Raw genomic sequence first — 27976 nt, 5'->3', positions numbered from 1 at the left:
ATCAACAATAATTGAACCACGTGATATAATATTAAACAAACCTGCAGCGGCCTGGGAGACGAAGTAGAAAATCGAGATAAAAGTTAAAATCTTCATAGTTGAGAAAAAACGGCAAATTTTAACCCAAAATATTTTCTACATTATAAGTACCAGGGTTGTTATAAACTTGTATTCTGTAACGATAAACTTAGTCGTTGATATGGGGAGCTATAGTGGTTGAGGATTGATAACCTGTCTGCGGGTGTTTCGTGGGCAACCTTTCAACATGAATTTAACTTATCTCCTCAAATATGATGGCGAAGATCAATTTAATTAAAACAGCGATGAGAATGAAAATAGCGTTAAAATAATATAAAACTATATATATAATATTAATATACTTAAATTATTATTTTTTATATTATATATTCTATATATAGTAGAATGGGGAAAGACGGGACACCTTTAGCACATAATATCCAAATATCCTGATCGTGTTTTAAACAATTAACAACGGTCCATGGGAGTTGTGAGGATATGGTTCTATAATTCTTTGAATGTTCTTTGTTTACTGCTAAACATAACGATAAAATAGAATGAAATGGTGTCCCATCTTCTCCCATCTTTTTCTATATACCTAAGAAAAGCGTCATTAAAAACGTGGCTGTTACACTCATAACGCCTGAAATGAATTTACCCGGCCCTTTATACCGCATAATCTACAAATAACATGCGGCTGAAATAATAAATGTTATTTTAAAGTAAACGGTCAATTTAGCAACGATTAGCCGTAAAAATGTCGAGGGCGATGTCGTTTGAATTTACCGACAGTAGGACTCAGTTTCCAACAAACAACAAATTACTGTGGGAATTAGGGCGAAACATGCGGACTTTGTCCCATTTTCTAAATCTTAACATTTGCAATATTACAACAAACTTTCTTACAGAACACATCAAACCGCATCAACGAACGAACTTTATCACTAAAACGCTGTTCTAGTGTTTGGATGTTTTATAAGTTGCATTGCTATTTATGCGTTGTATTAAGTACCAGTCTCCATGCGCTTGTAAACTTACGCCAATATTTCCCGCAACAAATATTTCCAATGCGTGTCTGCAGGTCCAGGGCGCGCATTCAAAAATTAAATGCAATTTCGAAATACGAGTTATATCGCAGTTAATGATTGAAACGGGAACAGACTGAATAATTGTTTCCATATGGACTGTATATTTGGTCGTAAACCCAACAAAACGAAATGCATATACGACTGTATATTTTAACAACTTTCGTGCCATCGATGCGTGTCGCCTTGTTACTTTAACGACCTACATTCATACACGTTTATAATCCAATTTATTTCGCAACATATTTAATTTGTTTTAATGCAAACAGTAGCGTAACTGGTACGCTCGCAAAACAACATTTAAATTTTAGTTTTACTGATGTTATGTTAGGAACTTTATATGCCCTGTCATGCTATTGCCGAACAATTGCCAAGTCATTCTGATTATAAACAATAATGTTGGAATTTTACAAATTAAAAGTCGACAATATAGTAAGGCGGGGAAGATGGGACACCTTCAGCACATAATATCCAAATATCCTGATCGTGTTTTAAACAATTAATAACGATCCACGGGAGTTGTGAGGATATGGTTCTATAATTCTTTGAATGTTCTTTGTTTGCTAAACATGACGAAAATATAGAATGAAATGGTGTCCCGCTTTCCTAACCATACTCTATATGAAATCTATGAATATGCAAAAAAAAATAAAACATACCATTTTAACATTTGGTGAAAATCGTTCTTTGATTCTTCAATAGCGCGTTTTGTGGAGATCAAATACTTATTTAGTGTCCGCGTGGTGACGCTCATGTGTTCTACCGAAGAAAACTATTTATCCATTGCGTGAATAAGCAATAAGGCCGGGCAACGACAGTTGTTATAACACGAGTGTTCTGTTTCATACACCTCGTGCTCGCTTACAAGTTACCCCGTATATAACTTTGTGGGTGATTGTTCTTTCTGTATGGCTGACAGGTTAGACAAGCCATTATTGACCACTGGGTTGGAGCAATTGCTGTTAAGTATCCTACACAAGGACTCATACATTACATACGCCCACAATGGTAGCAGTGACGGGTCTTGAACCCTCCACCGTCAGAGGCGAACCGTCCGCTGTACCAGGCAGCACTGATGCCACCTGTGCCAGCCATTACCGCTTGTTTTCCCCAGGACGTAGCTTGGTACATAACATTACATTCGTCCCGATGGAAGATTTATCTAAAAGCGATTTATCGCACAATATTAGGCTTAGCTACGTAATGTGAGACCGTGGCTTTAGCGAGAAGCGGTAGCCGTGAGAAAAACTTATCATAGGCAAGTCCAGACTCGCCCACAGCAAGGCTATATAACCAGTAGCGCGCCTGTAGATACTAAACATGGCAGCGTGTTTTATGGTTAAGGTGTATGCAATGTTACAAGTATCACCATTCATACTACCTGTGTTATAACCACGCGAGGATATATAAGTTAATTTTATAATTATTTGCATTGTTTTGCAGATTACCACGCTACATATAAGATGGATTACTCTTACACTGCTATTATGCTGGGCCCGATCGGGGTGTTTGTCGCATTAGCAGCTTACAAACTCGGTGTTTTTACTACAGTCAAAGTTTCCGTGGGCAAACCAAACTTAGGCAAAGCTTGGGTGGCTTATAAATACTACAAGGGCGACTTCAAGGAATGCGGGAAACATTTTCCTCAAACAGTGAAGGATTTCCCTAACTTACCATGCGTTGGAATCTGCTACGATTATGATGCTGTGCAAAAGGTGGAGGGTTATACCTATATAGGTGTGCTTTGAACAAGTTCTGGGTTGATAATGATAACATACATTACACCTACAAATATGATATTAGTGGTTATTTTATTATACTTGGGCAATATAACATTACCTTGTAACAGATTGGTAAAGGATACATTGTTGGCGCGATAATATCCGAACAACAACCCCCACCACCCCATGTTATTGAATCCGTGGAACTTCTTAAATATGAAGTGATCGAACTTCCCGAGATACAAAGTTCGGTCAACGCTCAATTTCCTTTCTATGAGAAGGTGGCAATGTTGTCGGCAATATTGGGCGCCATGAAAGTCTACTCGACTGTGGACAAATTTGCAATCGTAAGTTGAAACAATATATTTATGTTTACCTTACTTATGAAAGAAACAATTTTAAATGAATGTTACATTTTATGTGACACCTCGTGCTTGCTTACCAAGATTTTAAACAAACCTTCTGTGCTGACTTAATTAAGTATAGATTGTTTACAATTTCTTTATTTCTAGAGAAATTCTTTGAAAATCTTTCCTGGTATTGAAATATATCGGGACAGCGCAATACATTATATGTTTCCTTTGAGCCAGAATTGGGATTTCTTTGTCCCGGAAGCACGACAGTGATTATGTTTACAAACAAAATGAACATTATGTTGAACCTTTTATTAATATTATGTACTTACTGATTACAATGTGTTTTTGTTACCTAACATTCCTGTATTATTAACACTTGCCAAGTTTTTGATTCATTATTCAACTTCTTTTGTATTTGTACATATTCTGTTTCATGTATTAACTGGTTGTTTATTTCATGGTTTCAATTCAACTTATGCACTGAATGTTAGTGAATAAATTTTGAACGTGTATGAAGTAAATGTTGCTTACATACTGTAAAAGAATTGTGCAAAACGCTTTCGACACATGGAAGACTGTACATTTCTTTTAATATATGATGTATATATGGAATATAGCGAGTACTCCATAAACTAGTATTGTACAAACTGTGAAGTCATGTTGCTTTGATAGGGTTTGTTTATAATTTCATCGGGTTTCCCCTATGTTGATATACGATAATCCAGATACCCTGTAGGTTACGCATTCGTGAAAAATACAAAGAAACAACCGTAATGTATATTACCATACATATAACTTTTAAACAAATTTCAACTAAAAATAACCATTCTATTTTACCGGTTAGCCTTTTCAAAATTTTTAAAGACACAAAATCGAGATTCGTAATTGTCACGTGTTTTATAAAATCCCCCAGACAGACAGACATGCGCAGGAGGTTTGGGGTTTAAAATATGCTGTGTATATATATAAAACTATTTAAAGGAATCAACTATATTAGAAATGGAAAACGAAATTAATGAAGGTACAAATGTGTCTTGTGTATAAATATAATAATATTACTTGTATATGTTACAACATATATTAAGGGTTATTATGGCTGTTTCTTGTGAGTAAATAACTCGTTTATATTAGTGTGGCGGGGCAACAACAGTCGTCTTACACAGGTGTTCTGTTTCATACACCTCGTGCCCGCTTACAAGTTACCACGTAAGTAACTTTAGTATACCATGTATGTAACTTTACTATGCCATACCTTACAACAGAAGATCTTGCGAACCAAATAGAAGAAACAGATCTTGATGACGTTGAAATTGACGATGAGCATGAGGCTTACGATAACTCGGATGTTATTTTCACACAACATAAAGGTTTCAAACATGCTGTTTGTAGATTAGCAAATATATTTACATTGTATAATTCAGGTAGCCTGGCACATTGGACCATCTACCTACATATGGTTCATAGATTGTGTCCTTTTAAACATCGCTATTGTTTTTACTTTTATTGACATGATCTTCATCTCCACTTAGATAATTAAGTTGATTGGGTTTACAGGTTCAGTGTTCGTTGTGAATGTCGATCCAAAGTTCGGAAAATATGCTGTGTCAGGCGGGGAAGATGACACAGCATTTGTGTGGGAGATTAAAAGCGGGGACGTGATGTTTCAATGCGAAGGTGATGTTTATAACGGGTAGCTCATGTTTACCTCTGCTTGTAATTATCATATCCCCGCAAGCATTGTTGATACTTTGTTAGGGAGTAAAAATACTTTTGAATCGAAGTATCAGCCACTAAACTGAAGTTTTAGCCCCACTTTCAACACAGGTTACACAGACAGTGTGACCTGCGCACGTTTCAACCACGATTCAACCATGGTAGCTGTGGGGGATATGGCCGGTAATGTAAAGGTTTGGAATCTTGAATCTAAACAAGTTGTTTGGTCGTTTGAAACATCAGATCTTGAGGTGGGAGGTGCCTTTAATGCTGTGTAAACAACTAGATTGGAACCCAAGTATAAGTTATAGTTGTTGGGGAGGATGGGACAAGTTCAAATTCACTTTTTTTCATCCGTTTAATAGTAAACAAAGAGTATTTACAGAATTAAATAACCATATCCTCACGAGACTGAAAGAGCGTCCATGGGGCATGGTACCCATCTTACCCCACAGTAATACATTAATAAAGTTGTGTAAGTTGTGTAAGGCTATTTGATGTAAAATAAAATGTTTACAATGGTATGAGCGACACTGAGATACATTACTATTAATTTTGCGGAAATAACAAACATTATAACACATTACAGTGGTTGCTATGGCACCCGGGTGCTCCAGTGTTATTGGCTGGAACTCATGACGGCGAATGTTGGATGTGGAAAATACCAAGCGGGGATTGCAAAACATTTCCTGTAAGTTGCATCCGTGTTTCAATATTTATTGGTATTTTAATAAAGTAGTTTTTGCTAATACCGTGTTTAAACGAATGTTGTTTTGCTGATAATTCCGTTCCCTTTGTTGTTACAATTCATTTCTTATCTACTGTATATCAAAAGGTAAATACATTTAGTTATTGAGCAGCAATTGTTTTTGATATTAGCAAAATATTCTGTTAAAATTAGAAAAATAAAAATCTTTTCCAAAATACTTGTTATATATTTATTACATTGATTTGAAACTTGAGTTGTTTAACATATAGAGCCCTGGTTCGTCATGCAATTGTGGAGTTATCCTGCCTGGTGGAAAGTTGGCATGCTTTGGTTATGCTGATGGTTCTACAAGGGTCATTGAACTTAAAACAGGGGAAGTACAATCTACGTTGGCTAAAGGTAACTCAAACAAGATTAAATATATGAATGTAACTTATTTATCTTCGCGTGGCGGGGCAACAACAGTCGTTATAACACTGGTGTTCTGTTTCATACACCTCGCGACCGCTTACAAGTTACTACGCTTAATTCTAGTACATGTTCATTTAAACAAAAATAAAAACCCAAATATTTCCCCACAGGACAGAAGTCTCGTCCAAGCTGTGTGAATCACCTAGCAAGCGATAATGATGGTCATATAGTGTTGGCGGGGTGTGTTAACGGGATGGTGAAGCTGGTTAATGCAACCACGGGCAAGGTATTCATGCTCTTGTTGCTACACATTAGCATTTACATTCCAATCTGTTAAACAAACAATTGATAACTATGAAGGATCTACATAAACTATATAACCATAAGGCCCACCTAACAATGTTATTAGCCTTTACGATACCACCTATGTAAGCTGTGACATAGATAATGTGGAGTTGTTGGTCGCCTGGAATATACTTTGTAGTTTGTAGAATGTAAATATAATATGTCATACAGGTATCATCATCATACACTGTTATTGATGAGAAAAGTGATGAAGAAATAGAGAACAGCGTTGAATGCGTTGGTTTCTCATCTATGTATGGTTTCACTTGATTTATTTGATTGTTTGATGATGTATTTCCTAGAATTATGGCGGACAAAATGTTGGTCCTTTAAGATCACGAAACAATTGCCAGAAGATCTCTTTCGCATTTATAATACACCTAGCAACAACAACATATACAAGCTATAATCATACTACCACTACTGCATTTTGCAATAAAATATATATTCTTGCAGGTTACCGCTTGCAGCGTCCGCATCATTAAACAACAAACTTACAATTTGGGATTTAAAATCTTCCAAACCGAGACATAAATGTCCGCACCCAGTAAGTTGTGTCTAACATAAAACACCAACAATATTAATGATACAAACGCTCTGATGTTGTCATTTATGTTGTTATCTGTCATTACACAACAGCATTAACTTGGGGTAGCGGCAACTCTGACATAAACCCCAGCGCCCACGTTGTACGACCTCACCCATATAAACAACAGAACATGTCTGATGTTCCAACCTCATCAACTAAACCTTTCTCTCACAGGCTGGTGTTAGTGTGATGTCATGGAACAACCGCGGTAGTTCGATATACACCGGGTGTTTGGATGGTGTGTGTAGGTTGTGGGGGGGCCAGAGGGGGGGAGGTGGAGGACACGTTCGTTGGACACCAGGGGGAAATATATGATATTGCTGTTACATCGTAAGTGGGGAGTTATTCAACATCGAATTTGAATGGTTGTGTTAAATCAACGTGAATATATTTGTGTTTAAATATTTTTATTAATTCGGTTCATGATAATATTTATTTGTCGCATAATTAGATGTAAACGATTAAATTACATAAAGATTATGAGGGCATAATATATATTTAAAACATTTTATATACCGACACAGTAGTTAGCGTACTTGTCTCTAAGATACGGGTTCAAGGCTCAACGTTGCTACTATTGTGGGCATGAGTGTCTGCTTTATCATATTCTATATTTACAGAAACGATGATTACTTTTTATCAGCATCTGCAGACGGCAGTGTACGAGTGTATGCAACATCACATGATGGCACCACGTGACATTGTAAATGTGAATAAACATGGCGCGTCTTACAGTTAATAAAATATTGTGCATAAGAGTTAAACATCAAATATAAAACTGAAGTAAAAATTGTTTGGTGTTTATCAATGTGAGGGAGCTTAAGTGAAAGTGTCTGCATTGGTCACCCAACTATTTCACCAGCGAAACATCGACACGTGTTTTCAGTTCCTAATATTGATAACATTTTATAAAAGTCGTCGATCTTCGTCTTTTCGTCCGCCCCTGGTTCATGGGAACCGTAATATCTTTCTGGCCGCAAAACCATTTCATCTGGCATTCCTATGCGACGTCGTAATATACCGGTTATCCAAACATCATCTAAAGTGAAAAGTTCCATTGTCTGTGACTCCTTATACAACTGCTGGATGACATTGACACTCGTGGTGTATAAACCTCCATGGCAATACGGGGGATAACTTGGCCATTTGTATTTATTCTTTTCCATGCGCCACTTTGACCTTGTGTTTCGTATTGGTAGCTCAGATTGGCCAAGTATAAACCCACAGATGATTGGAAACTCCGGCCAATCCTTTGTTATTGTTTTGTTAATATAATATTCAACCGTCCTATGCAAGTTAGTCATGTCAATCATAAAATCATCGTCAACAGATGAATAGAAATCGGTTCGGTTTAAATACTTTGATGCCCAGTGCATGCCCGCCAAAGTCTTCGTTGCTATATCGCTGTCAATAAAACATAATCTTTAGAATCGGCACAAGGTGTATATTGTGCAAGACACTCAACGGTAATTGCTCCAAACCAGTGGTCACTAATGGGTTGTCCAAATTATCAAATACATAAAAACAATTAAAAAAATCCCCCAAGAAAATAATCACCCACAAAGTTACATACATGGTAACTCGTAAGCTGGCACGAGGTGTTAAACCCGTGTGATAACGATTGTCGTTTTCCGGCCACGCGAGGATAAAGTAAGTTACATTCATTCATTCCATCAGTTTCCAACAGACTTATTAATACTACTACAAGAAATCAAAAATCTAGTGCGTGAGCACATTAATTAAACTAACAAGAGATCACAGATCTAATGCATGAGCACGGTATAAACTAATTAGCATAGTATTAATTACCCCTATCACTACAATGGTCGACTGAGATCGATCAAAAACAAATCAAAAGTAACCAACAAAGCGGGATTCAGTCGCCATTGGTGACTGTGGAGCAGTAGATATATTGAATTTAATTGGTGTATTTTAACTCATTAAACTTAAGACGTATAAGGATTGAAAGTTTGGTAAAGAATATGTGTAAATACGCTTTGTACAACTCCTGTACCATGTGTTTATTGTAAACTTACACTGGTTAACCTTGTCGTCGCTTAAAAACGTTTGTTTTCATGAATTTGGATAAACCGTAATCACGCAGAGGTAATGTTAGAAGTTAATATTATTTATATTGTGGCGGCTGCATAATGATTTATTGCGAGCGGTAAACTAAAAGAGCGAAAAAAACGAGAGACGCGGTTTTTATACCGAAGATAAAGATAAGACAAAGGCACTCGTCTACGCTTCGGTGCACACACGCTAATTCTGCGGTTTTAAATCTGAAAATTTAGTCTAAAAATTATAAATATATATTACGGTTTGATTTCAATCAAGAGATTAAATAAAATGCTAGAATTGAGAATTAGGATAAGTGCGGAAAAAAGTCGCCCTATCAGCAACAACAACAACGCCAAGAACAACTGTTCGACGAAAAGGGATCTATATGACCACTACCGTGCTCAATTAGCATAGTATTGATTAACCCTTTTACTACAATGGTCGACTGAGCTTGATCAAAAACTTTTACGCGCCCCACATAAATGAAAATAGTTTGATTCATGCGTGAATCGATGTGAGGATTCTTTATCTCACCAACACGTGCCCTCCAAATTCTCAGACAATATAACCGCTGTCTCGACAGTGTTGATTACTAGATCAATCGGCCTAAAATAGCGCGCGCTTTACTAACGTCATACTGTCCTGGGTTCGATCCTCGCCTGCCGTAACAATTGTTTTGGATTTGTTTCTTTCAATAAGAGATATAGGAGACCAATACTATATTTACTTTTTGTTTATATTTGCATACTAACGTAAACAAAGCCAAAAGTTACCGATTACCAGCGACTTCCCGATGCATGGCAGTTTACTTTACTCGCAAGCGTTACAATCATTAATTACTCATTGATTGGACAATTTTATACACTATGGTTTGTAAGGCTAAGCTTAGTTAAAACTATTGTATCGAATATAGTCGATTAATCAATGGTAAAGCACATTTTAAGTACGGGTTAGCGCCTTAAACAAACAGAAATATAATTGGTAATTACTCGCTAATTAGACGATCATATGCAATATGGTTTATAAACCTATGTGTTGTTCAAAAAAATTTATAGAGTACAATCATTTAATTAAATTTTAAGGTGCATTTTGAATTTGGCGCATTTGGTCAAACAGTAAAGTAATCGTTAATTAATCGCTAATTGTGCGGTTTCAATTCTAAAAACTTAGTCTAAAAATTATAAATATATATTATGATTTGATTTTAATCAAGAGAATAAAGAATAAATGCTGGAATTAAAAATTGAGGTAAGTGCCGAAAAAAGTCGTCCAAAAAACAACAACAAGAACAACTGTTCGACGAAAAAGGATCTATATGACCACTAGCGTGCTCAATAACTACAGGACATTCGATGGTCACGTGCTTGTCACGGGTGACGGTTGGACCGTTAGTTTCAAAGGCGATTATGTGACATTTAGCAGACTATGATGTCAGCACCTAATGTATAATCCTCCCCACCCACCAACTTACCGGTAAGCGTCTGATCCATTATACTGCAGTATATCCCCATACCTCTCATGCTCCTCATGTATAAACTGCCTCAGCTTCCCCACCGTTGTAGCGCCAACCACAAACACGGTGTCGAACCAACCACCACAAACTCGGCTCAATGACGCCCAGGTTTTCCGCAGCAATTCTCGACGACGAGTGTTGCCAGCACTGGACTTCACGAACATTAACATTCGCCAATTGTGTTCTGTATGATAAGATTAAAGTTGAATGAACGGCGTGACTTATTCTTGGTAGTAAACAAGGAATATTTACAGAATTATAAAACCGTATTCTCACGACTTTAAAATAAGGGCGTTGTTAATTGTTTAAAACACGATTAAAAATATATGATATGCCTATTGTGTGCTAACGGTATCCCATCTTACCCCACAGTACCATCCGTATGTTTCACAATCTAAGTTACCTTTGCTGGTTGTGCAATTATCCTTGTGGCAAATATCCAATAATAATTTACGAGGTTCATATATGTAAGTGAATTGTTCAAACATCGGTTTGGCGGTTGTTGGTTTAAGTTGGAACCCTGCTTCAGTTGTAGGTATCGGGTGTTGCAATCTACATGGGGGGAATCCGTCAGAAACACGGTGTGTGAACCTACCTGTATCTATCGTTGCCCCGGCATGGCTAAATAAGTTACATTCACGTATTTAACATTAAACGCCACACGTGGCTATTCTTACCTTAGATTCCGTTTTATGTCTTTGGTTTGTTTGTAAAAATAAAACGAACAAAACAAACTGGCAACGGATGAAACAGCAAGCATCAGCAAAATGTCAATTCGTCCCACTTTCATATTCTCTCACTCTCTGCATCCAATCTAATCTATAAAGGCATCGAAGTACACGTTTACGATCAAGTGTTACGAAAAATTAAGTAAGTAACAAAAATTAGGCCTAATGAATCGTATTATGTGCTACGTAGAGTGTGGTCCGGGACGCTGCTGGCTGATCTAACGGCCTATCGCAACTTACCAGACTGATGTAGGATTTCTTAACAGGTTAATAACAAAACCTAATATAATAAAACGATCAGAACGGTACGGATAATAATCGAATACACCAACGTCTAAACACGGCAATCGAATACACCAACGTAACGTTACTCAACCATACCCACAACAAGAACTCATGATTCGTAAATATTCGGGCGGATGTAGGAAACAGGAGAAAAAGGCGCATTTGCGCCAAGACGACCATTCATGTTCAAAGGTGGTTCACGCAAGACTTACTCAAAGTTAGTATAGACCAAAGTTAGTATAGACCAAGTTAGGAAACGGCGCTCGTGTCCGCCATTACGGAGCCCACAGAGCGTGATTCGCCTGTACAAATGCATGGTCGACATGTGTTCATTTAGTTCTTGTAAGCGATACAAAGCTAGAAAACACGTATAGCGGTTGTTTTAACATTTAAAATATAATTTCTAGTATAAATCTTGTTATACAATATAAAATCTAGGAATTAATGTGGAGTAAATTAATATTTTGACTGGTTTTCGGCGTACAGTGTGGTTTAACAGGATACTTTACGTTGGCGATTAAGACTAGCAGCAATCAGCTTAGTTTACATAATAGTATATGATCATACCTACAAACCTACAGAACCATTCTTTACTACATTTATAATCCAACATGAGTGGACATGCAGCTCCTAACTGCTTAAGTACTAGCAGATAAGGTGTTCGCGTTTTCCGATTTCATAAAGACCCGGAACGCGGAAAAGGTAGCTTACTAATTCAAGCAGAGGACCAAAAATAGTAACTCAGTATTGTTTTCCTCAATGTCACTTCGATATTAGGCAAATTTTACAAAGATACCTTAAGTTTCGTTGCCGGGTATACGTGTTAAGTTTGTGAGCCAAAAAGTAAAATCACGGCAATTTACATGCAAAACTGCAGCTAGATACACCAGTTTATGGTAATTTTATGCGTTTTTGTTTGTATTTTTATATTTTAAACATGTTCTTTTATGTTTTTGGTTAGTAAACTTGATATTTTCTGTATTTTTACTCTTTAATCGATTAAGTGTTCAGTAAAAGTTGATTATTTTTGTGAGGTTTATTATTGTGATAAGATATAACATTAGCAGATCGCCATTTTTACGCGCAGAAGTGCTTGGTTTTTAAAAAATCGCAATATTTAAACGAAAAACAGCAGCCAGCAATGATAAAATGCTATGCCGTGGGCTCCGTAATGGTGGCGACTATGACGTCATAGACGCGAAACAATGGATAACAAGACTCGTTGTTTTACAATCCGTTTCCTAACTTGGTCTATACTAACTTTGGTATACTATTCCAGAAAAAGTGCAGAAAACACAACAGCAAAACACAGAAAGAAACAATACGTCACACATATATATATGTATTGCCTTATATGACGTAACAGTCTTCACAAAAGAAGCAATCCCAATATAAGATTATTTGTTCAGTTACTTCACAGGTTTTCCGTAATAGCACGTATATAGATATTTTTATTCACTAAACATCATGAGGAAACCACACGGTTTAAAAACAGATAAAGTCTTGGCCGGAATATAATTTATCGGTTAAAACAATAATGTTAATATTCCACCAGTCACATCTGAATCATTTCAACAATTAAAGGGCCTAAACACACCCCAAATGTACTTCGCTTTAATCGATAGAGTGTGTTTTTCTAATTCCAACGACACCTTACTTGTTTTAATCGGTTCTGTATAACCAAAGATATTCCAGCTCAAACACCGTGAAATTCAAAAAACTGATTTGAAAGTTGCGTGGCGAAAAAAATTGAGAAGTGTACTACCCACGTGACAAAATTGTTGAAGCGTGGCCGCTCTCATTCAGAAAGGCGAGAGGCAGTGTTTTCAGCGAAAAACGAGAGAACAAAAAAAACGCAAAAAAGCACAAAAAAACGCAGGTTTCGCTTTTAAGAATGAATCAGTCACGTGACTAGTACGTTCCTATGTCACAATCACGGAGCTCGTAGTAAAAAAAAGATAGCGCTAGAGATCACTGTTTGAGGACGAATATCTCCGCCTATACTGGACCAATTTTAATAAGCAAAGTATTTTTGGAATCAATAAAACGGTCGCTTTATGAATTTACCATAAAAAATAAAAGTGACGTGGGGTGTGTTTAGGCCCTTTAACAACGCTTTGTTAGAGTCGTTGGGCAGCGGAAATATTCTTCGTTTACTTCCAAATGTAACGAAACAACGGAATGAAAACATCTTACCACAACATATAGTATATTAATTGCAAATCACATTTTGTTGATTGTCTTATCGTTTGTTTATTGCTGGTAACATTTTAGCAAACCATAAAAGCATCCATGTACCACAACCTATCGGCCGTAACCAATCAACCTTCATGCGACAACGTTATATGATACACACAAGGGCTATTTATATTCCAGGCGGAATAAATTGAGAGTTCTGTAAACCAAGCACGCGATGCCACTACAACATATATTTGTGCGCATGCGTGTTGATTCGCCACCTTAAGCCGACAGCGTGCAAGGCTTTATATTACGTATATATACAAAACGTATAATTCTAAACACAGTAAAAGTTATTGAAGCTTCTTGTCGATTTAAACTAAAGCATTAAATCTACGATGCACGTACTGAAGTATAAACTATATATATTAGCAACATGTTAATGTATTAACATTAGCAACATGTTATAAAGTCATACAACTTCAACCCTGTAGTGTTGCATACAAACTCCTGTCCATTTCTAATGCTCGCTATTTTAGCAGACCAGCAATCGACTGCCGAGGTATAAAGGTAAACAACCGATTACGACTAAACGTGTAGAGGTCGTGTTTAAACGAAACAATACGCATTGTTCAATCCATTCATTATCTTGCGATACAAACACGAGGCGACGTTACTTTCAGGAATTAACTTGAGAAACTACATTGAGAACTTAAGTAAACAACCTTCATGCCACAAACATATAAATATCTAGCATTGCCATAATCAGTTACCTTTAGATGTAAACAAACATACACACAGTGCTTAGATACTACTACTCTGCTCTGTCGGTTAGTAACTCAGTTCGATCAATCTGCTTGCCCCAGGCGAAGAAACGCCACCAAGTGGAGAAATAACTTCCTTCGGGGCCGGTGTAATATATTCGTTCCGGTTGATATATTTGTACTGGGCGCTACTGCGCATGCGCCGATACGCTACTGCGCATGCGCTTTTGCTAGTTATAATTTACAGATGCTTGTGGACAAAGGTAATCCTAGAATACAAAAAAATATAGCGGCCACTTCCGATACTTTCTACTGGTGTCACTAACCTTGCATTCGTTTGATCAATACAACGGATGATTGTGAGGAATATAGTATCGTGGAATCGTATTTATCTATTTTGGCGCGAAATATATTCTTTTAACTTCATTCAACGACACCGTGCTGGCCAATAACCATGCGTAGGTAAACTTGAGTTGGTGGAAAATAGTAAGTTGCGGTAAGATGGTTCAAGGTTTCATTCACTTTCTCGTCTCATTTAGTAGTAAATAAAAAAAATATTTATAGAATTCAATAACCGCATCTTCACGACGTCAAATCAGCGTTAAAAACACGATCAGGAAATATTGGATATTATATGCCAACGTTATCCCATCTTACCCCACAGTACTAAACGCGTTATCCACATGGAACACAAACCACACACATACATACTATGGTGGCTCGCGTAGCATACAGCTTTGTTGAAAGGGTAACATTAGAACCATATATCTCAGCGTGTCATTGTCTTTCCACCTCCGCATTAAACATAACATTGTCTCACATGTTTTATGGTTGGGTGGGTTCGGCAACAACTTAAAATACTGCTAAAACATGTTTCATACTTTATTTACATTGTTTCACTTCTATTACAGGTTTTTTAAAGTTTAATTTAAAACCAAGAGTTCATCTAATCTACTACTAAAGTACTTAATCACAATATGAATAAGTTTAAACACCCCTTCATGAAATTGCTTTGTAAATGTTTCGGTCAAGTGATGATATAACAACGGAGACTTTGTTTAAACATCGGTGTTGAAATTGTCCGACTCTGCTCGTTGTACAATTATTTGCCGGCCTGCTTGCGGAGTAAGATGTAGATTTTTTCTTTGATCCAATCCTTGTTATAAGGTGCGTATGTGAGTGTGTTCTTCTGGTAGCACAAACAACAAAGATCGGCGAGTTCATCGATGAAGTCAAACAACTGACTAATATCGTACGTTATTGACGGGCAGTTCGGGTTCATTCTCTTCAAATGTTCTTCGTATATCTTGCAAACACCTGTTGACATAATACAGGCAAGAAATAAAACTACTTCATCTCATTGCCAATCTTTTAACTTAATTATTCAATATTCACCAAAGTATTTTTCTTAATGGCTGACAATTTGTACAACCCATTTTTTGAAGCCGTTAAGTGTCTTGCCCAATGACACACGCCCACAATGATAGCAGCGTTGCGCTTATGGTAACCCCTGGGCTAGAGGTGCACCAACCAACTGTGGCAGTTTTGAAGAAATATTTACAGGTCCTTATCAACAAGTCAACCATGTTGCGTACCTTCCATGCATTCGTTCACCGATTCATAATCCGAATAAGTTCGACCTTCTGGTTTCTTGGTAGGTTGAACAAGCAAGATGGTGTGAGACATTATGGTGGAAATAAAATCTACAGAACGCTAAGAAACTAAACCTGAAAGCAAAAGAATTCTGCATGTTAGGACATAGGCGTCAAACTATACAAACACAGGGGAGGCAGGGATAGTTAGACACAGCTGTGAAACAAATCGAACTTATTAGTTGTAATGTTTACTGATTACAGGGGTATGTCTGCCCACCCTGCCACCCCAGGTTTGGTGCCTATGCAGATAGTTACACAAGGTACATTAGAGTTAAGTGAAGCAAGACCAAGTTAAATACTTTAAACATTTAGCTTAGCTTGGTAGGGGAACATAAAAGCAAAATATTTCTGTTTAAATGAAAATATGGGAATGTCAAATAGCTATATGTTATGTTATATTGCACAAGCATGAAATACATTACGATAATGAAATTCATTCTTCTAATTCTTGAATACACAGCAGAATCTAAAACAAACATAACAGTAAAACAAGAAAAGCTTCTTAACAAAAATAAACTTGTGAGGATTTCTTCAAAGGTAAATATCAATAAATGTTTTTGAAGAACGCAAACAAGTTGCCGACATTAACAAAACTCAAAGACTAGAGAAAATGCAAAACATTGGTTTTAGAAAAATATCTGCAAAATTAAAAATTAAATCTGCCATAAAAACCCTCAGATATTAGCCTCAGAAAATTGATTTCAGTTGTAAAATCTTGTTTCCCAATCTTGTTAAATTAGGTATTTTTGTAATAAATGTGATTGTGTGAATCATGTGTTAATGGTGAATAACGTCAGCTGGTGTGTATGTCGTCAAAGTATCGATGTTTCAATGCATTGGATGCTGTTAGTCGTTCGCTAGGATTCGCTACAATCAAACATTTCAAGAGATCATGTCCGCTGGATGACAATTGTGGTGTTATGGCCGCCCAGTGCGCGTTGCTGGGGTAGAGGGGAAAGATCTTAAAGTCAGGGAGTTTTGAAACCCCTGGCCAAGATTGCTCGGTTGGAGTCCCGAGGACTTTGAAGATTCGTTTCAATTGATCTTCGACGTCGTTGCCGGGGAACAAGGGAACCCCTGCGTTAGATATCTCAGCGAAAATACAGCCAGCACTCCATGTGTCGATGGTGGTGGAGTAAAGCTTAGCACCAAACAAAACATCAGGGGGTCGGTACCACAGCGTAACAACCTCGGCTGAGTAACAACGAACTGGGATACCAAAGGAACGAGCCAAACCAAAGTCAGCAAGTTTTAATTCACCGTTTTTGTTGATTAAAAGATTCTGTGGTTTTAGATCACGGTGTAAAATGTTTTGTTGATGACAGAAAGCCAAACCTTTGAGCAGTTGGTACATGAACGACTGCACGGTTGGCCTGTCAATCTCGCCACCACAAGAATCAAAATACTTTTTTAAATCCTGCTCACAATATTCGAAGACCAACGTCATCTTACGTTCACTATGCAACACATCGTGCAGTCGAACAACATTCTTATGTTTAAGTTCCTTCAGAATACAGATCTCCCTGAGCGCTGAACTTGGAACCCCCTCGTCGTCGTCATCAAGTTGGACTCGTTTCAAAGCAACAACTTCCCCGCTTTCACGGTTCTTCGCTTTAAACACCGTCCCGTAGGTTCCTTCGCCAATCTTTTCGATCTTTTCATACTTGTGCATTTTATTCAAACCTTCTTAGCTTTTCTTCAAACTTAAAATCAATTGTTGCAAAAACAAGAAGCGCAAATTTGGCGAAAACCGTAGGGTTTGGAAATTTAAGGATGTTTTCGACAAAAAAAGATTACAGACAACAAGAGTGCGGGGCTATAATGGATAAGCACGTTATATTATAAGAATGCTTGAAATTACAGAATCCTCCCAGCTCATCGGAGGCCTCGTAGAGCGTTGCCCACCTGCAAAGATAAAGTGAGTACGGTGTTCGAGTCAACCAAACTAAGCGATGACGTTTGTGTTCTCCATTAACTCACGCCAAGGTATCACACAGACCTAACGTTACTAAACTAAAGCAACGATGCTAATGGTGGTTACCTATACGTACGGTAGCGATCGCGAACTTTGTGCATATTATACAATCAACGCGGTTTAACGTCTAATCATATATGCGCATCTAATTTTATGCTAGCGGCAAAACTATTTGGTAGTTGGCGTTTATGTATTTAGATTTCTATGATTAATCCGGCCAAGGGTCTGGTGGGGCATGGTGGCCTCAGTAAACGAACTAGCGCTAATTGAATAGGTAATTACGCAGTGACGTTAGTCTTTGGAATGACACATACCAGATTTGTCGTCACTTTTACATGACGTAACAAGTCTGACGTCATACCACTAAGCCATGAATTAGAAATTAAGTGTTTTGAATTTTTATTTTGCAACAATTTGAATTTTTATTTTGCAACAATACAAAGTATATACAAGGTGACGACTTTTTTATTGAAGAAACGTCTGCAAAATGAAAACATGATTAAAATACCTTTATAGTTTATGTGGCTGGCGTTGGTGGAAAGCCACTACGGCACGACAAGCCCCCAGCCAATGGTAGTGGGTTTCTACTATGGTGAGAAACCCTTTGCTGGATAGACCTTACCCAAGCAAGGTTAAACAAACCATTAGACAAAAATAGTAAGGAACACACCAACAAAAAGACAAAAATAGTACAACGAGTGCAGCGACATACATGTGCCAAACATGCAACAAACAGAACAGCTCAATCATACAAAAATGGGGACGTAGTCAAAAAATAATTAACGCGAACATAATCATTGAAACATCTACAAATAAAATATGGTTCAAATCCTGAAGGATAATCATCTGCAGTGTACACCATATTGAATGTCCGACCGCAAGGAGTCGAAGCCAACAACAGCTCCGCATGTCCCAATCAAAAGGTTAAGTCGCCATGTTGGTACCGCGATACTCTCGTCGTATCTTCACACGATATAATATCGTCCGGATGTTACGCACCGCATCGACCGCCACGAAACTGCGTCAGGTTGTTACGAACCGCATTGGCAGTGACCTAAAACTGAGCGTAGCATCACTGTTCCGACAGTGACCTATATATCTAGCGTAGCATCACTGGCGGCGACGTCCACGCAACAACCTGACCGTTAAGTAACTCAATCAAAACTGACGTAACCGCACCGAACGCAGGGTCATGACAATGCTCTGACCCACCGTATCGACGTCGTAGCGAAATTGTGACGTGCCCATCGTCCCAATCACGCTACATGACGTTTAAATATAAAGTTAGTCACGTGGGGAAGTTAGTTTTATACGAAATTTATAACTAAATAGGTTACTTTACATTACATTAAAAAGGTTACTATGCGCATATTATACTGCGTGTTGATATTACTTGAGTATTTGTGTACCAACACAGCGTTCTCACCAAGCGATCAGGACAATACAGAATCGCTGAAGGGTTCGACCTTTGTAGACAAAGTACCCAATAGAGTGTACAACAACAAAATCTAATTCAGCAAGATTAACGCCATAGTTTGATTGCATATATTTCATAGACATGCAAAATGCACTATAGTAGTGACTGACTAAAAATAGCTGGCAACATTAGGTCCAGCAGAATAAGAATACAGCAGCGCAGACAAGAAAAACACATACAACACACAACTCATACTTATAATACTCAAACCTCAAACCGTGTATCCGTTATCGGCGTCTTCGTCTTTGCTTCCCCCTGCAAGGTAAGATGGTTAGCTACGTCACGTAATAGTTACGTCACAGGCAGCAACTTTACACAGTTTCTTTCGCATTTCAATTTAATCTAAAGTTATCGTTTGTTGCTAAATATAAACAATGATAATGTACAATACCTTGCGCTTTTCTTCGGCAGCTTTATTCGCTGACTTTTCTGCAACAATAAACGTTAAATCGGTTTCTATAAACTACTATCGGGTAAGAAACCATTAGCGCATATTTCCTGGTCGTGTTTTTAAAATCGTAAGGATACGGTTATTTAATTGAGTAAATACTATTTGTTTACTACCAAATGGGACGATAATAGTAAATGAAAACAAGTCCCATTTTCCTACATTACTACGTCATAATTACCTTCGATTTTGCATTATGCCATGACCCGCTTGATCCTCTGTGACGTCATGTACCAAGTTCTGCAATTTTTTACGTTACAACTCAAAATTAATTTGTGACAAAACAATGAACTTACGAAGTGGGTTCTTCTGTTGCATCATCATTACCACTTCTATGACGTCACATCGTCGATGTTTCTAGAAAAGAGCTTATGTACGTAATAATGCCAACTGTGATTTATACTTTACCAATTCTTTGATCTTCTTGCTTCGCGCTCATAGCGCAAATATAATTAGAATATACAAGTAATGTGCCTTGCGCCGACACAAAACGCGCATGGGGCCCCATGAAAACAAACTCGCGAAACGCACGCGTAGAACAAACCGCATTGTGACGTAGAATAAGCGTGTATATCAGCAATGACGTAACGAAAACGCGCACGAATGTGGTGAACTGTGACGTAATAAACATAAAACGCAACGATTGTGACGGAACGTCACGAGTGACGTAATGAATAACCGTCGTGATTCCTGAAATAGAATGTAGAAGTTTAAAATAATAAACGCAAGGCACAAAACTCCAGCGTGTATTGCTATGTACAATGTATGGCAATAATATTACTGCATATAGTAGCGTAAGGCGTATGTTTAGTAAGTATTAAGATATAATATGGAAGTAATGAAACAATACTTAACTCAAATCTTGCAAGAAAACGTGTTGAAACCTTCCAACTTGTAATCTGGTGTAGAACCAACTTCATCTAAACTGATACGTGGTGTGAAGAAGGCGTCCATCGAAAAGCGAGGACGAATAATCAGCTGGTGCGAGGCGTCAGTCACGTGAGCAATCTGACCAATCAGCTTCAAGGTAGGATGGCGGACTGATTATGATGTCAGTTCAACATTATGACGTAACAAACTAAGTTCACAATGATTCGTGAATTTGGAATTCCCTTTTTAGACTATTTAAACACAAGAGAGCCTAGCTCTAATGAATGGGTACGTTCGTTACAAACGATCAATAAAGAGATGTATTTGCGTTCACACTTGTCAACATTGTCGTCGCGGTAGTTATACCCTATTAGTTATATGATGTTTAATTGTTACCTATTATACAAGAAATAAAATAAGTTGCTTTAAAGTCGTCCTGTGATGACTGACGGGTTTGACCAAATGCTTAATTGAAGTTTAAACTGCATGTTGGACGTCTCTGATTCGAACAAGAAAGTAATGCTGTTCGACGAAGTGGCCAACAGCATACACAATATATCTGTAGCAGATACTATGTTTGTTAATATAACAATCTCTGGTGAAAGATAGGTAGAAGTGACTTATCTAGTTTTATTACCAAAATAACACAACTTTGTTATCATTGTTCAATATCGGTAACAAGAAACATACAAGCCAACTTGGTTCTTTATTTACTGAAAACAAATTGTAACTCGTAACTAAGACATAAAGTTACTCGCCACTTTTACTAAAGTTACTTTTATAAGAAACGAAACTGGTGTTAAGATACGGAAGCAAAATTGAAAGTAGATTATTGCACATCTGCATAATTAATGTTTTTATACACACATAACTCATACAAGTGGGTCGGTACAATATTGATAAATAAACTTCAGTTAACTGAAACAACGAAAGTAACTTGAATGACGACAACAGGGATATATTACACAGGGGTTGTACCTAGGGGTGCGGACACCACAACATATGATCGAGCTTTACTGCAACGCAAATCATGTTTTCCCGGGTCCATAACAATCGAGTTGACCCCAACCTCCCGGATACCCCCCTGATTACACTGTGTATTTCGTAAAAACTTTATAACTTAAGTATGGCATTATAAGCTGATATATAGCACCTTTAAAATCAAAGCAAGATAAAAATCTAAATATTGTCAAAGGATTCCCCCCCACCAAGGAACGCTTCAAGATCATTATCTTCCTTCTTCTCTTTGCTCCTCTTCCTCCGAGACGATTTCTCCTCATTGCTCCCACTAATCTCCTTGGATTTTGCCTTCTTCCTTTTGTGCTTCTTTTTCTCTTCACTGGAAGATTTGTTTTTCTTTTTTCGACTTCTTTCTTCAGGTTTGGAAGAAGTTTTCGAACTGATTGCTAATTAAACAAATATTATTATTTCCATTTTCCCAGGTACTGATGATGTCATTTTGGGCGGAATCTTATCTTTTTTAAACTATTCGTTCGATTTCTGTAGGTTAGGTATTTCAAAGCACTTGATCGTGACTGTTATTTGGTTACGAGTAGAAATGATTTTCTGTAAGAGCAGTTTAAACACATGGCACATTTACAAACATGCCAAGGTTGAAAGGTTGTTGCGTAATTTATTTGCCAAGATTCAACTTACATTCATCGATAGGTTTTGTTGATATTTGTTCCAGGAAGTCAAAATCGCTTGATTGAAGTTGCAAACCATCAACCACCCCCACACCACCCAACACACGAGGGGGTTCGTCACCCGATGAAATATCATCAACAATATTCGATACCTGGGTGAAATATTAACTTAACATAGATATCTTATAAAATATTATATTTATACATATGTGTAAAAGTCTTGCCGACGAAGTATTTGTTTGAGCAACAAGATTCTTGTTTATAATTGCAAATAAATTGTGTGTTCTGATTTAGTAAAGTTTAAGTTGTTTAATTAATCCTTCACACAAATATAGAATCCTAACTTTACCATAACATTGGTATTCATATCTTCATCAGAGCTTTCACCACTCTCAACCAATCCCCCATCTTTCAATACATCATCATATTTCGAATCATCCAATTGGTAAACTACATCAGGTTGATCTTCCACCTCAACTTTATCTTCTTCCATTTGTTCTTCAACATTATTAGGTGTCTGTCTCATTTCAATCGTGGTAACCTGTTGTTGATCCTCACCCAACCCCCCACCATGCACAGCCTCTTCATCTGAACTACTGATTCGTAAACTTCGCAGATTTGCGTCGTTTCTACGTTGCTGCTCTGGTGATAAACGTGACGCTTGTTTCGTGCGATTCCTTTGTTTTGGATGATTGACGCGACCTGCTTGTGCATCGGCCGTGTATTCACCATCACTATCAGAGTACGTGTATATTTTGTGGCTGTCTGTTGGTGGAATATGGTTGTTTAATTCAATTTATAAGAAGTTATGAAAGAATAAACCTTAGTTAATTACATTTAGGAACCTTTATATATTCCATGGGTTTGGCCAATTGTTGATCACATGTTACCAAAAAACTTGTAACTTTGTGAGTGATTAGGACAAATTTCAATGATAGTGATAGTGACTGTACACAACCCACCCACCAGTATCTGGTATTTGATCATCAGAGTCAAGCTCCTCCTGATATCCCGCCACCATAGGATTACCAATATCTCCATCGGAACTTGAGGTATCGCTGTCTTGGCTGTCAACATGCAACATGTTATACCACAATTTAATCACGTTTAGTGCTTATGTATGTATTGCATAATATCCTATCAATTTAGGTAAAAAGTTTTCAAACTATCCCTGCCCTCCCTGCACAATATATCTTAAGTTTTAAAACTCCCCACGTTTTCGTTGCTGTAGCATCAGGTATTGAATCGAGGAAATCCTCCACAGCTCCATCGTGTGGTACAAACTCATCAATAGATTTGACCACCGGGGGGTTGTTGATAGGGGTGTGTGTTGGGGGCGTGGGGGCTGGGGGGGTGGGTTCAGGTCTCGTGGAACCTGATTAAAAAATAGTTTTAACCGATTAATTTGTAATTTAGAAAACTTTAACCGTTCAAATGCAAGTAGGAAAGAAGACTTTCTGCAATGGTTTGTTTGTTATCTTTAAAGAACCGGCATTTCATCTGCCATTCACGCCAGCCTGCAGCTTAATGGTTATAGATCCAAGGTTTGCTGCTATCATTGTGGTTGTTGATGTATGTGTAGAAAAGCCCTTATGATGTTCTGCTTTATGGCAGACAAAACAACGGTCTTTTAAAATTACAAAACAAACAATTTCCATTCCTACAACATATGTAAACTTATTCATTCTTGTTCACACAGACGAACTACCAACCTCTAAACAACCTTGACATGAAACCTCGCTTTTCAGGTTGAACCTTTTCGCCATCTAGTGGTGGAACCTCAACCATCTCTGAAGGAGAGAATAAACCACCAGTGGTGGGGGTGGTGGGTTTGGCTGGTGCCTGTGGCAATGTAGGGTCATGTACTTTGTTGGTTGATACATGAATGAGAAGGATCAAAGACAATACAAAGCACCATGGATGAAATACTTGTAGTGGTTTTAAAACACTGCTAACCAAAGTATTCGTGATGGAATATTCAAGCAGGATTCTTATATCTACATTCCACCAAACCCAACATTTGTTACAATATACAAACCTGTTTAAACTCAACAACAAACGTACCTGTGTGGGGTTGATTGTAGAAGGGGGTGTTGGTTGGTTGGGGGGTGGGGTTACAATGGGGGGTGGTTTGTGTTGTCCATTCACCACTGTTGTTGTGGGGGCAACATGGGTGGTGGGGGCAACATAGGTGGTGGGGGCAACATGGGTGGTTGGGGCAACATGGGTGGTGGGAGTTGGACGGCCTTTTAATCGGTCCTGGAACCTTTGAGATTAAACATGTTAGTTAGAAAATCAAATTTCTCTACTCCTATAAACGACCCAACCCACCTTTGATAACTTTGTTCCTCAGATGTCGCGTCGACTTGTAACTCCTCCAAACAACTCTCCACATCCAAGTGATTTGTTTCAAGTTGTTTCAATAAACTTTCTCTCTGGGAGTTTAAACAAGGGTTGGTTGTAATGTTGTGCAACTATGATTCCGTGTAACCTGACCTGATCTAATGCTCATTAAGTTGTTGGACGATTCTCGTAACCAAATAACAGTCAAGATCATGTGTTATACAACTTGTAACAAAGGAAAATCAAGTCCATCGAATAGTTTAATATCGGGTAAGGGGTAACGAACCAACTCTGGTTTAAATCCCAGGTTCTCACCCGTACATAGAATAATAGTAACACAACAACAACCAATATAACAACCTGCAGTAGCAGGAATGGTAGATTGAAGAACTTGTGGATGTACTTGAGGCCAAAACCTTCCTTCATTGAAGTTTCCAAGAATGAAACCCCGGCTGACCCTGGTGGTCTGGTGGTGCAAGGGGATTAATGGGGATTGGGATTTGGGGTTTAAATAAATTACTTAAAATTAACATTCAACTTTTTGAAAAAAAGCATTGGTATCTTTGGTAACGAAGGTTGGAGTAATATAGAACACCGTAACGGTAAAACTAAACTCGGTATATAAAACGCTTATAAAAAAAAACAAAAATACAAAACCTATTCAATAAAAGGTGTGACCATTACACCCTACAAACAATACTATGAATGTAATTAACTATTTAATTAAAACAACATTAAAGTTTTTATCATAAAACTATTGTGTGTGAAGAAATACAATATTTTTAATTGTTTTAATTAAAATAAAGATAAAACTAAACTTTCAACAGCACAATCTGCCAAATGAATTCCACAAGTAAATTTGAATCAAAAAAATCAATAAATCTTTCAAACCCTTAAGCATTACAGCCAAGTAACCACAAGCTGGATAGAAAATATCTTGATAATAATGTTGATAGAAAATATAAATGAAATTGAAAACATGCAGAACACAGGAACACACAGTGTCAACCAATATACAAGACCTAGTTAAGGAATTGGTTAAAGTTTTGTAGATCCTGGATTCATAAATTGACAATCTCCTGTCACAATAAGTTTATAGTTGGGTTAGTTACAATATAGTTGCCATACAATGTTAGTGGTGTATGGGGGGCAGGTAACTTTAAAACAGGGGTTATGTAAAGTTTTTAGGACACCAAAATCTTATTATGCAGCCTTTACTCTGCTGTGTATATTCCAACAAATATGACAGAAAGCAACACTATCACCCCAGGTTTTGTTAATATATTTAAAATTTTTGCCATTATATGTCAAACAATACAAACACAGGGGAAGCAGGCAGAGTTAGACACAGCTGTGAAACAAATCGAACTTATTAGTTGTAATGTTTACTGATTAATGCAGTGCAGAAACTCAAGGGTTGGCCTGCCCACCCTGCCACCCCAGGTTTGGTGCCTATTTACAACATCCTACAAGTGATTAGTTGGTTATTAAACTAAACATAATGTTTCTAAAACATCAATCATGCATGGAATACATAGCATGTAGTAAGAATCAATATTTGCAATAAAAATCAATAATACTGATCATACATGAAGTAAATGGTTAAGATTTAACTTTAAACTGCCAACAATTACAAGAAGTTCACCTGATTTCATTCATTACACAAAGTTTGAAACCAAACTTTTAAATGCAAAAGGTGATGCTTTCACAAGTTACATGACCACTTACCTGTCCACACTTTCAACAAATGCTTGGACTTCATCGAGAACAACCACACGATGGTCCCCCATGTCTCTATGGTTGGCCAATATTAACACAGGGATATGTGGAGGAACCTGGAGGTATGTTTGGGATATTGTAAGTAATAAATCAAATTACATACGTGGTAACTTGTTAGCGAGGATTGCCATTCATTCAACCATACTTGCTCCGATATCAGTACACGATACACAAGCCACAATGTCACCTTTGGTAATTCACGCTCAATATAGTTGAAGGTCCATTTCTTGGTGATATCAAACACCATAATAACAGCATGGGCCCCTTTATATACATCAAGAAAGTTAGCGTCTAACTGTAGGTCATCTATTTCATCATCATCGTTTCGTATTTTCAGTGAATCTTTCGATTTCTTTGACTTTCCTGGAAACATTGCAAATATTTCAGTAAGGTGGAAAAGTTGGAAATCATGAAGTCCATTCTTAATGTACATATTATCCTGTACGGTAAAAGTCCTTTGTTAGAGGATTTAGGTTAAAGTTGCCATTTGTCTTATTAGTGACCTTTGGGTTGTTGTTAAGTGTCTTGCGAAAGGACATATANTATGTCTACCCAGACATATGTATTGTAGCCGCATATAACTACCTTGGTCCACCACGTCCCAAACATCAACCTTCACGATATCATCAGTGGCTGCAAGAGAAATATTTCAACTTCAACAAACAGAATAAGTAACGATCTGGTCCAAACAATTGTATAATAAAAAATATATTTCCTCTAAATGGGATCGGGAGTTTCAAATTCAAATAGAACAATAATACATGGATTTCTAAAAACTTGTTACCAAATTACTTGGTTGTTGATTAAACATCACCTTTATAATTCCAATGTATCGATGCAGCTTGTATCTCTGGTGTTGGAGAATATTCCTCAGTGAATTTATTTCCTTGTAATCGTTGCCATAAACATGTCTTGCCGGTGTTTCGGTCGCCACGAATCACTATCTTCACTGGAATGTAGTTTAAACATATTATATATTCATGTGTTGAATAGTGGCGTGTATGAAACAAAACCACTCCTTCATTCATTCAAGGACTTATTTATCCGTCATTTCGTTAGTAGGATACATATCTATTTGTTTTGCTCATAAAAAGAAAACCTTTAACTATTTAAACGCCAGCTTACAATTATATTGAACCCCCTTGGAAAATTTCTTCTGTAGATCCGACCTCATGGCTTGCATGCCTTGTGGGGAAACGACTCTCCCCGTGTTTGCGTTGGTTTCTTCATTCTTCACCCACTTCTTAATCGACGTAAACATTTTTCATGGCCAGTAAAGTGTTTCTGTGCGAGTTTAATCAGTTTTT

The 27976-nt window shown here is 37.4% G+C and overlaps 7 protein-coding genes across 12 annotated transcripts in view; 2 read left to right on the top strand and 5 right to left on the bottom strand.

Moving 5' to 3' along the window:
• LOC149731951 (low-density lipoprotein receptor-related protein 2-like) overlaps positions 1 to 547 on the bottom strand; it is a 44270-nt gene extending 43723 nt beyond the window's left edge. The window contains exon 1 of the mRNA XM_089885248.1: positions 42 to 547. Within this exon, the coding sequence (XP_089741374.1) occupies positions 42 to 96 (55 nt within the window). The 5' untranslated portion in view covers positions 97 to 547. The remainder of the gene's footprint in view (positions 1 to 41) is intronic.
• A 1885-nt stretch (positions 548 to 2432) lies between these two features.
• On the top strand, positions 2433 to 3701 carry LOC149731950 (testis-expressed protein 264-like). Its single transcript, XM_089885244.1, has 3 exons — positions 2433 to 2818; positions 2953 to 3171; positions 3337 to 3701. The coding sequence occupies exons 1-3, from the start codon at positions 2567 to 2569 to the stop codon at positions 3448 to 3450; spliced, it is 585 nt and encodes a 194-aa protein (XP_089741370.1). The 5' UTR covers positions 2433 to 2566; the 3' UTR covers positions 3451 to 3701.
• Positions 3702 to 4039: 338 nt separating this feature from the next.
• LOC149731949 (angio-associated migratory cell protein-like) lies at positions 4040 to 7737 on the top strand. Its single transcript, XM_089885230.1, is given in 12 exon segments — positions 4040 to 4201; positions 4443 to 4547; positions 4735 to 4854; positions 5005 to 5144; positions 5483 to 5584; positions 5872 to 6001; positions 6184 to 6299; positions 6530 to 6612; positions 6815 to 6905; positions 7122 to 7208; positions 7210 to 7277; positions 7568 to 7737. Coding segments are annotated over 12 exon segments (1143 nt in total). The 5' UTR covers positions 4040 to 4179; the 3' UTR covers positions 7647 to 7737.
• Positions 7523 to 14635, bottom strand: LOC149731948 (beta-1,4-mannosylglycolipid beta-1,3-N-acetylglucosaminyltransferase brn-like). Of its 5 annotated transcripts, none has more exons than XM_089885235.1 (5): positions 14486 to 14635; positions 11199 to 11340; positions 10925 to 11112; positions 10522 to 10705; positions 7523 to 8351 (listed from the first exon to the last, which is right to left on the bottom strand). In XM_089885235.1, exons 2-5 carry the CDS (start codon positions 11309 to 11311, stop codon positions 7790 to 7792), a joined length of 1047 nt encoding a protein of 348 aa, XP_089741361.1. In that variant the 5' UTR covers positions 11312 to 11340; positions 14486 to 14635; the 3' UTR covers positions 7523 to 7789. The 5 variants fall into 5 exon arrangements, with proteins under 5 accessions (XP_089741361.1, XP_089741357.1, XP_089741359.1 ...); XM_089885231.1 differs by having other exon boundaries at positions 10480 to 10705; positions 14486 to 14634; XM_089885233.1 differs by having other exon boundaries at positions 10480 to 10705; positions 10925 to 11073; positions 14486 to 14633.
• Positions 14636 to 15340: 705 nt separating this feature from the next.
• Positions 15341 to 16211, bottom strand: LOC149731947 (enhancer of rudimentary homolog). Its single transcript, XM_089885245.1, has 2 exons — positions 16072 to 16211; positions 15341 to 15793 (listed from the first exon to the last, which is right to left on the bottom strand). The coding sequence occupies exons 1-2, from the start codon at positions 16160 to 16162 to the stop codon at positions 15579 to 15581; spliced, it is 306 nt and encodes a 101-aa protein (XP_089741371.1). The 5' UTR covers positions 16163 to 16211; the 3' UTR covers positions 15341 to 15578.
• Positions 16204 to 18057, bottom strand: LOC149731946 (cyclin-dependent-like kinase 5). Its single transcript, XM_089885240.1, has one exon. The coding sequence runs from the start codon at positions 17801 to 17803 to the stop codon at positions 16925 to 16927; it is 879 nt and encodes a 292-aa protein (XP_089741366.1). The 5' UTR covers positions 17804 to 18057; the 3' UTR covers positions 16204 to 16924.
• Positions 18058 to 21588: 3531 nt separating this feature from the next.
• LOC149731945 (rab-like protein 6) lies at positions 21589 to 27970 on the bottom strand. 2 transcript variants are annotated; one of them, XM_089885528.1, is made up of 15 exons: positions 27795 to 27970; positions 27484 to 27618; positions 27255 to 27302; positions 26857 to 27032; positions 26619 to 26725; positions 25913 to 25969; positions 25251 to 25356; positions 24879 to 24982; positions 24612 to 24813; positions 24260 to 24389; positions 23763 to 23922; positions 23514 to 23614; positions 22897 to 23312; positions 22558 to 22699; positions 21589 to 22307 (listed from the first exon to the last, which is right to left on the bottom strand). In XM_089885528.1, the coding sequence occupies exons 1-15, from the start codon at positions 27928 to 27930 to the stop codon at positions 22081 to 22083; spliced, it is 2247 nt and encodes a 748-aa protein (XP_089741654.1). In that variant the 5' UTR covers positions 27931 to 27970; the 3' UTR covers positions 21589 to 22080. The 2 variants fall into 2 exon arrangements, with proteins under 2 accessions (XP_089741654.1, XP_089741655.1); XM_089885529.1 differs by lacking the exon at positions 25913 to 25969.
• Positions 27971 to 27976: the final 6 nt, after the last annotated feature.

This window comes from Ciona robusta, chromosome 9 (genome assembly GCF_009617815.1).
Source record: "Ciona robusta chromosome 9, ASM961781v2".
NCBI lineage: Eukaryota > Metazoa > Chordata > Ascidiacea > Phlebobranchia > Cionidae > Ciona > Ciona robusta.
Note: the sequence above shows the minus strand (reverse complement) of the source record. Positions and strands in the feature narration are given on the sequence as shown.

Bases quoted from the DNA above. Each gene is read 5' to 3' on its own strand.
- LOC149731946 (XM_089885240.1), bottom strand. From the start codon at position 17,803: ATGCACAAGTATGAAAAGATCGAAAAGATTGGCGAAGGAACCTACGGG.
- LOC149731948 (XM_089885231.1), bottom strand. From the start codon at position 11,311: ATGAAAGTGGGACGAATTGACATTTTGCTGATGCTTGCTGTTTCATCC. The intron at 11,113-11,198 runs GTAAGAATAGCC...AGATACAGGTAG, and splicing joins GACATAAAACGGAATCTAAG to GTTCACACACCGTGTTTCTG. The intron at 10,706-10,924 runs GTAACTTAGATT...CTTATCATACAG, and splicing joins TAATTGCACAACCAGCAAAG to AACACAATTGGCGAATGTTA.
- LOC149731950 (XM_089885244.1), top strand. From the start codon at position 2,567: ATGGATTACTCTTACACTGCTATTATGCTGGGCCCGATCGGGGTGTTT. The intron at 2,819-2,952 runs GTGGAGGGTTAT...ACCTTGTAACAG, and splicing joins ATTATGATGCTGTGCAAAAG to ATTGGTAAAGGATACATTGT. The intron at 3,172-3,336 runs GTAAGTTGAAAC...CTTTATTTCTAG, and splicing joins CTGTGGACAAATTTGCAATC to AGAAATTCTTTGAAAATCTT.
- LOC149731947 (XM_089885245.1), bottom strand. From the start codon at position 16,162: ATGTCTCACACCATCTTGCTTGTTCAACCTACCAAGAAACCAGAAGGT. The intron at 15,794-16,071 runs GTACGCAACATG...TTATGTCAACAG, and splicing joins GGTGAACGAATGCATGGAAG to GTGTTTGCAAGATATACGAA.
- LOC149731945 (XM_089885528.1), bottom strand. From the start codon at position 27,930: ATGTTTACGTCGATTAAGAAGTGGGTGAAGAATGAAGAAACCAACGCA. The intron at 23,313-23,513 runs GTGGGTGGGTTG...TTCCACCAACAG, and splicing joins TGATCAAATACCAGATACTG to ACAGCCACAAAATATACACG. The intron at 22,308-22,557 runs GTAAGTTGAATC...TTGTTTAATTAG, and splicing joins AACAAAACCTATCGATGAAT to CAATCAGTTCGAAAACTTCT.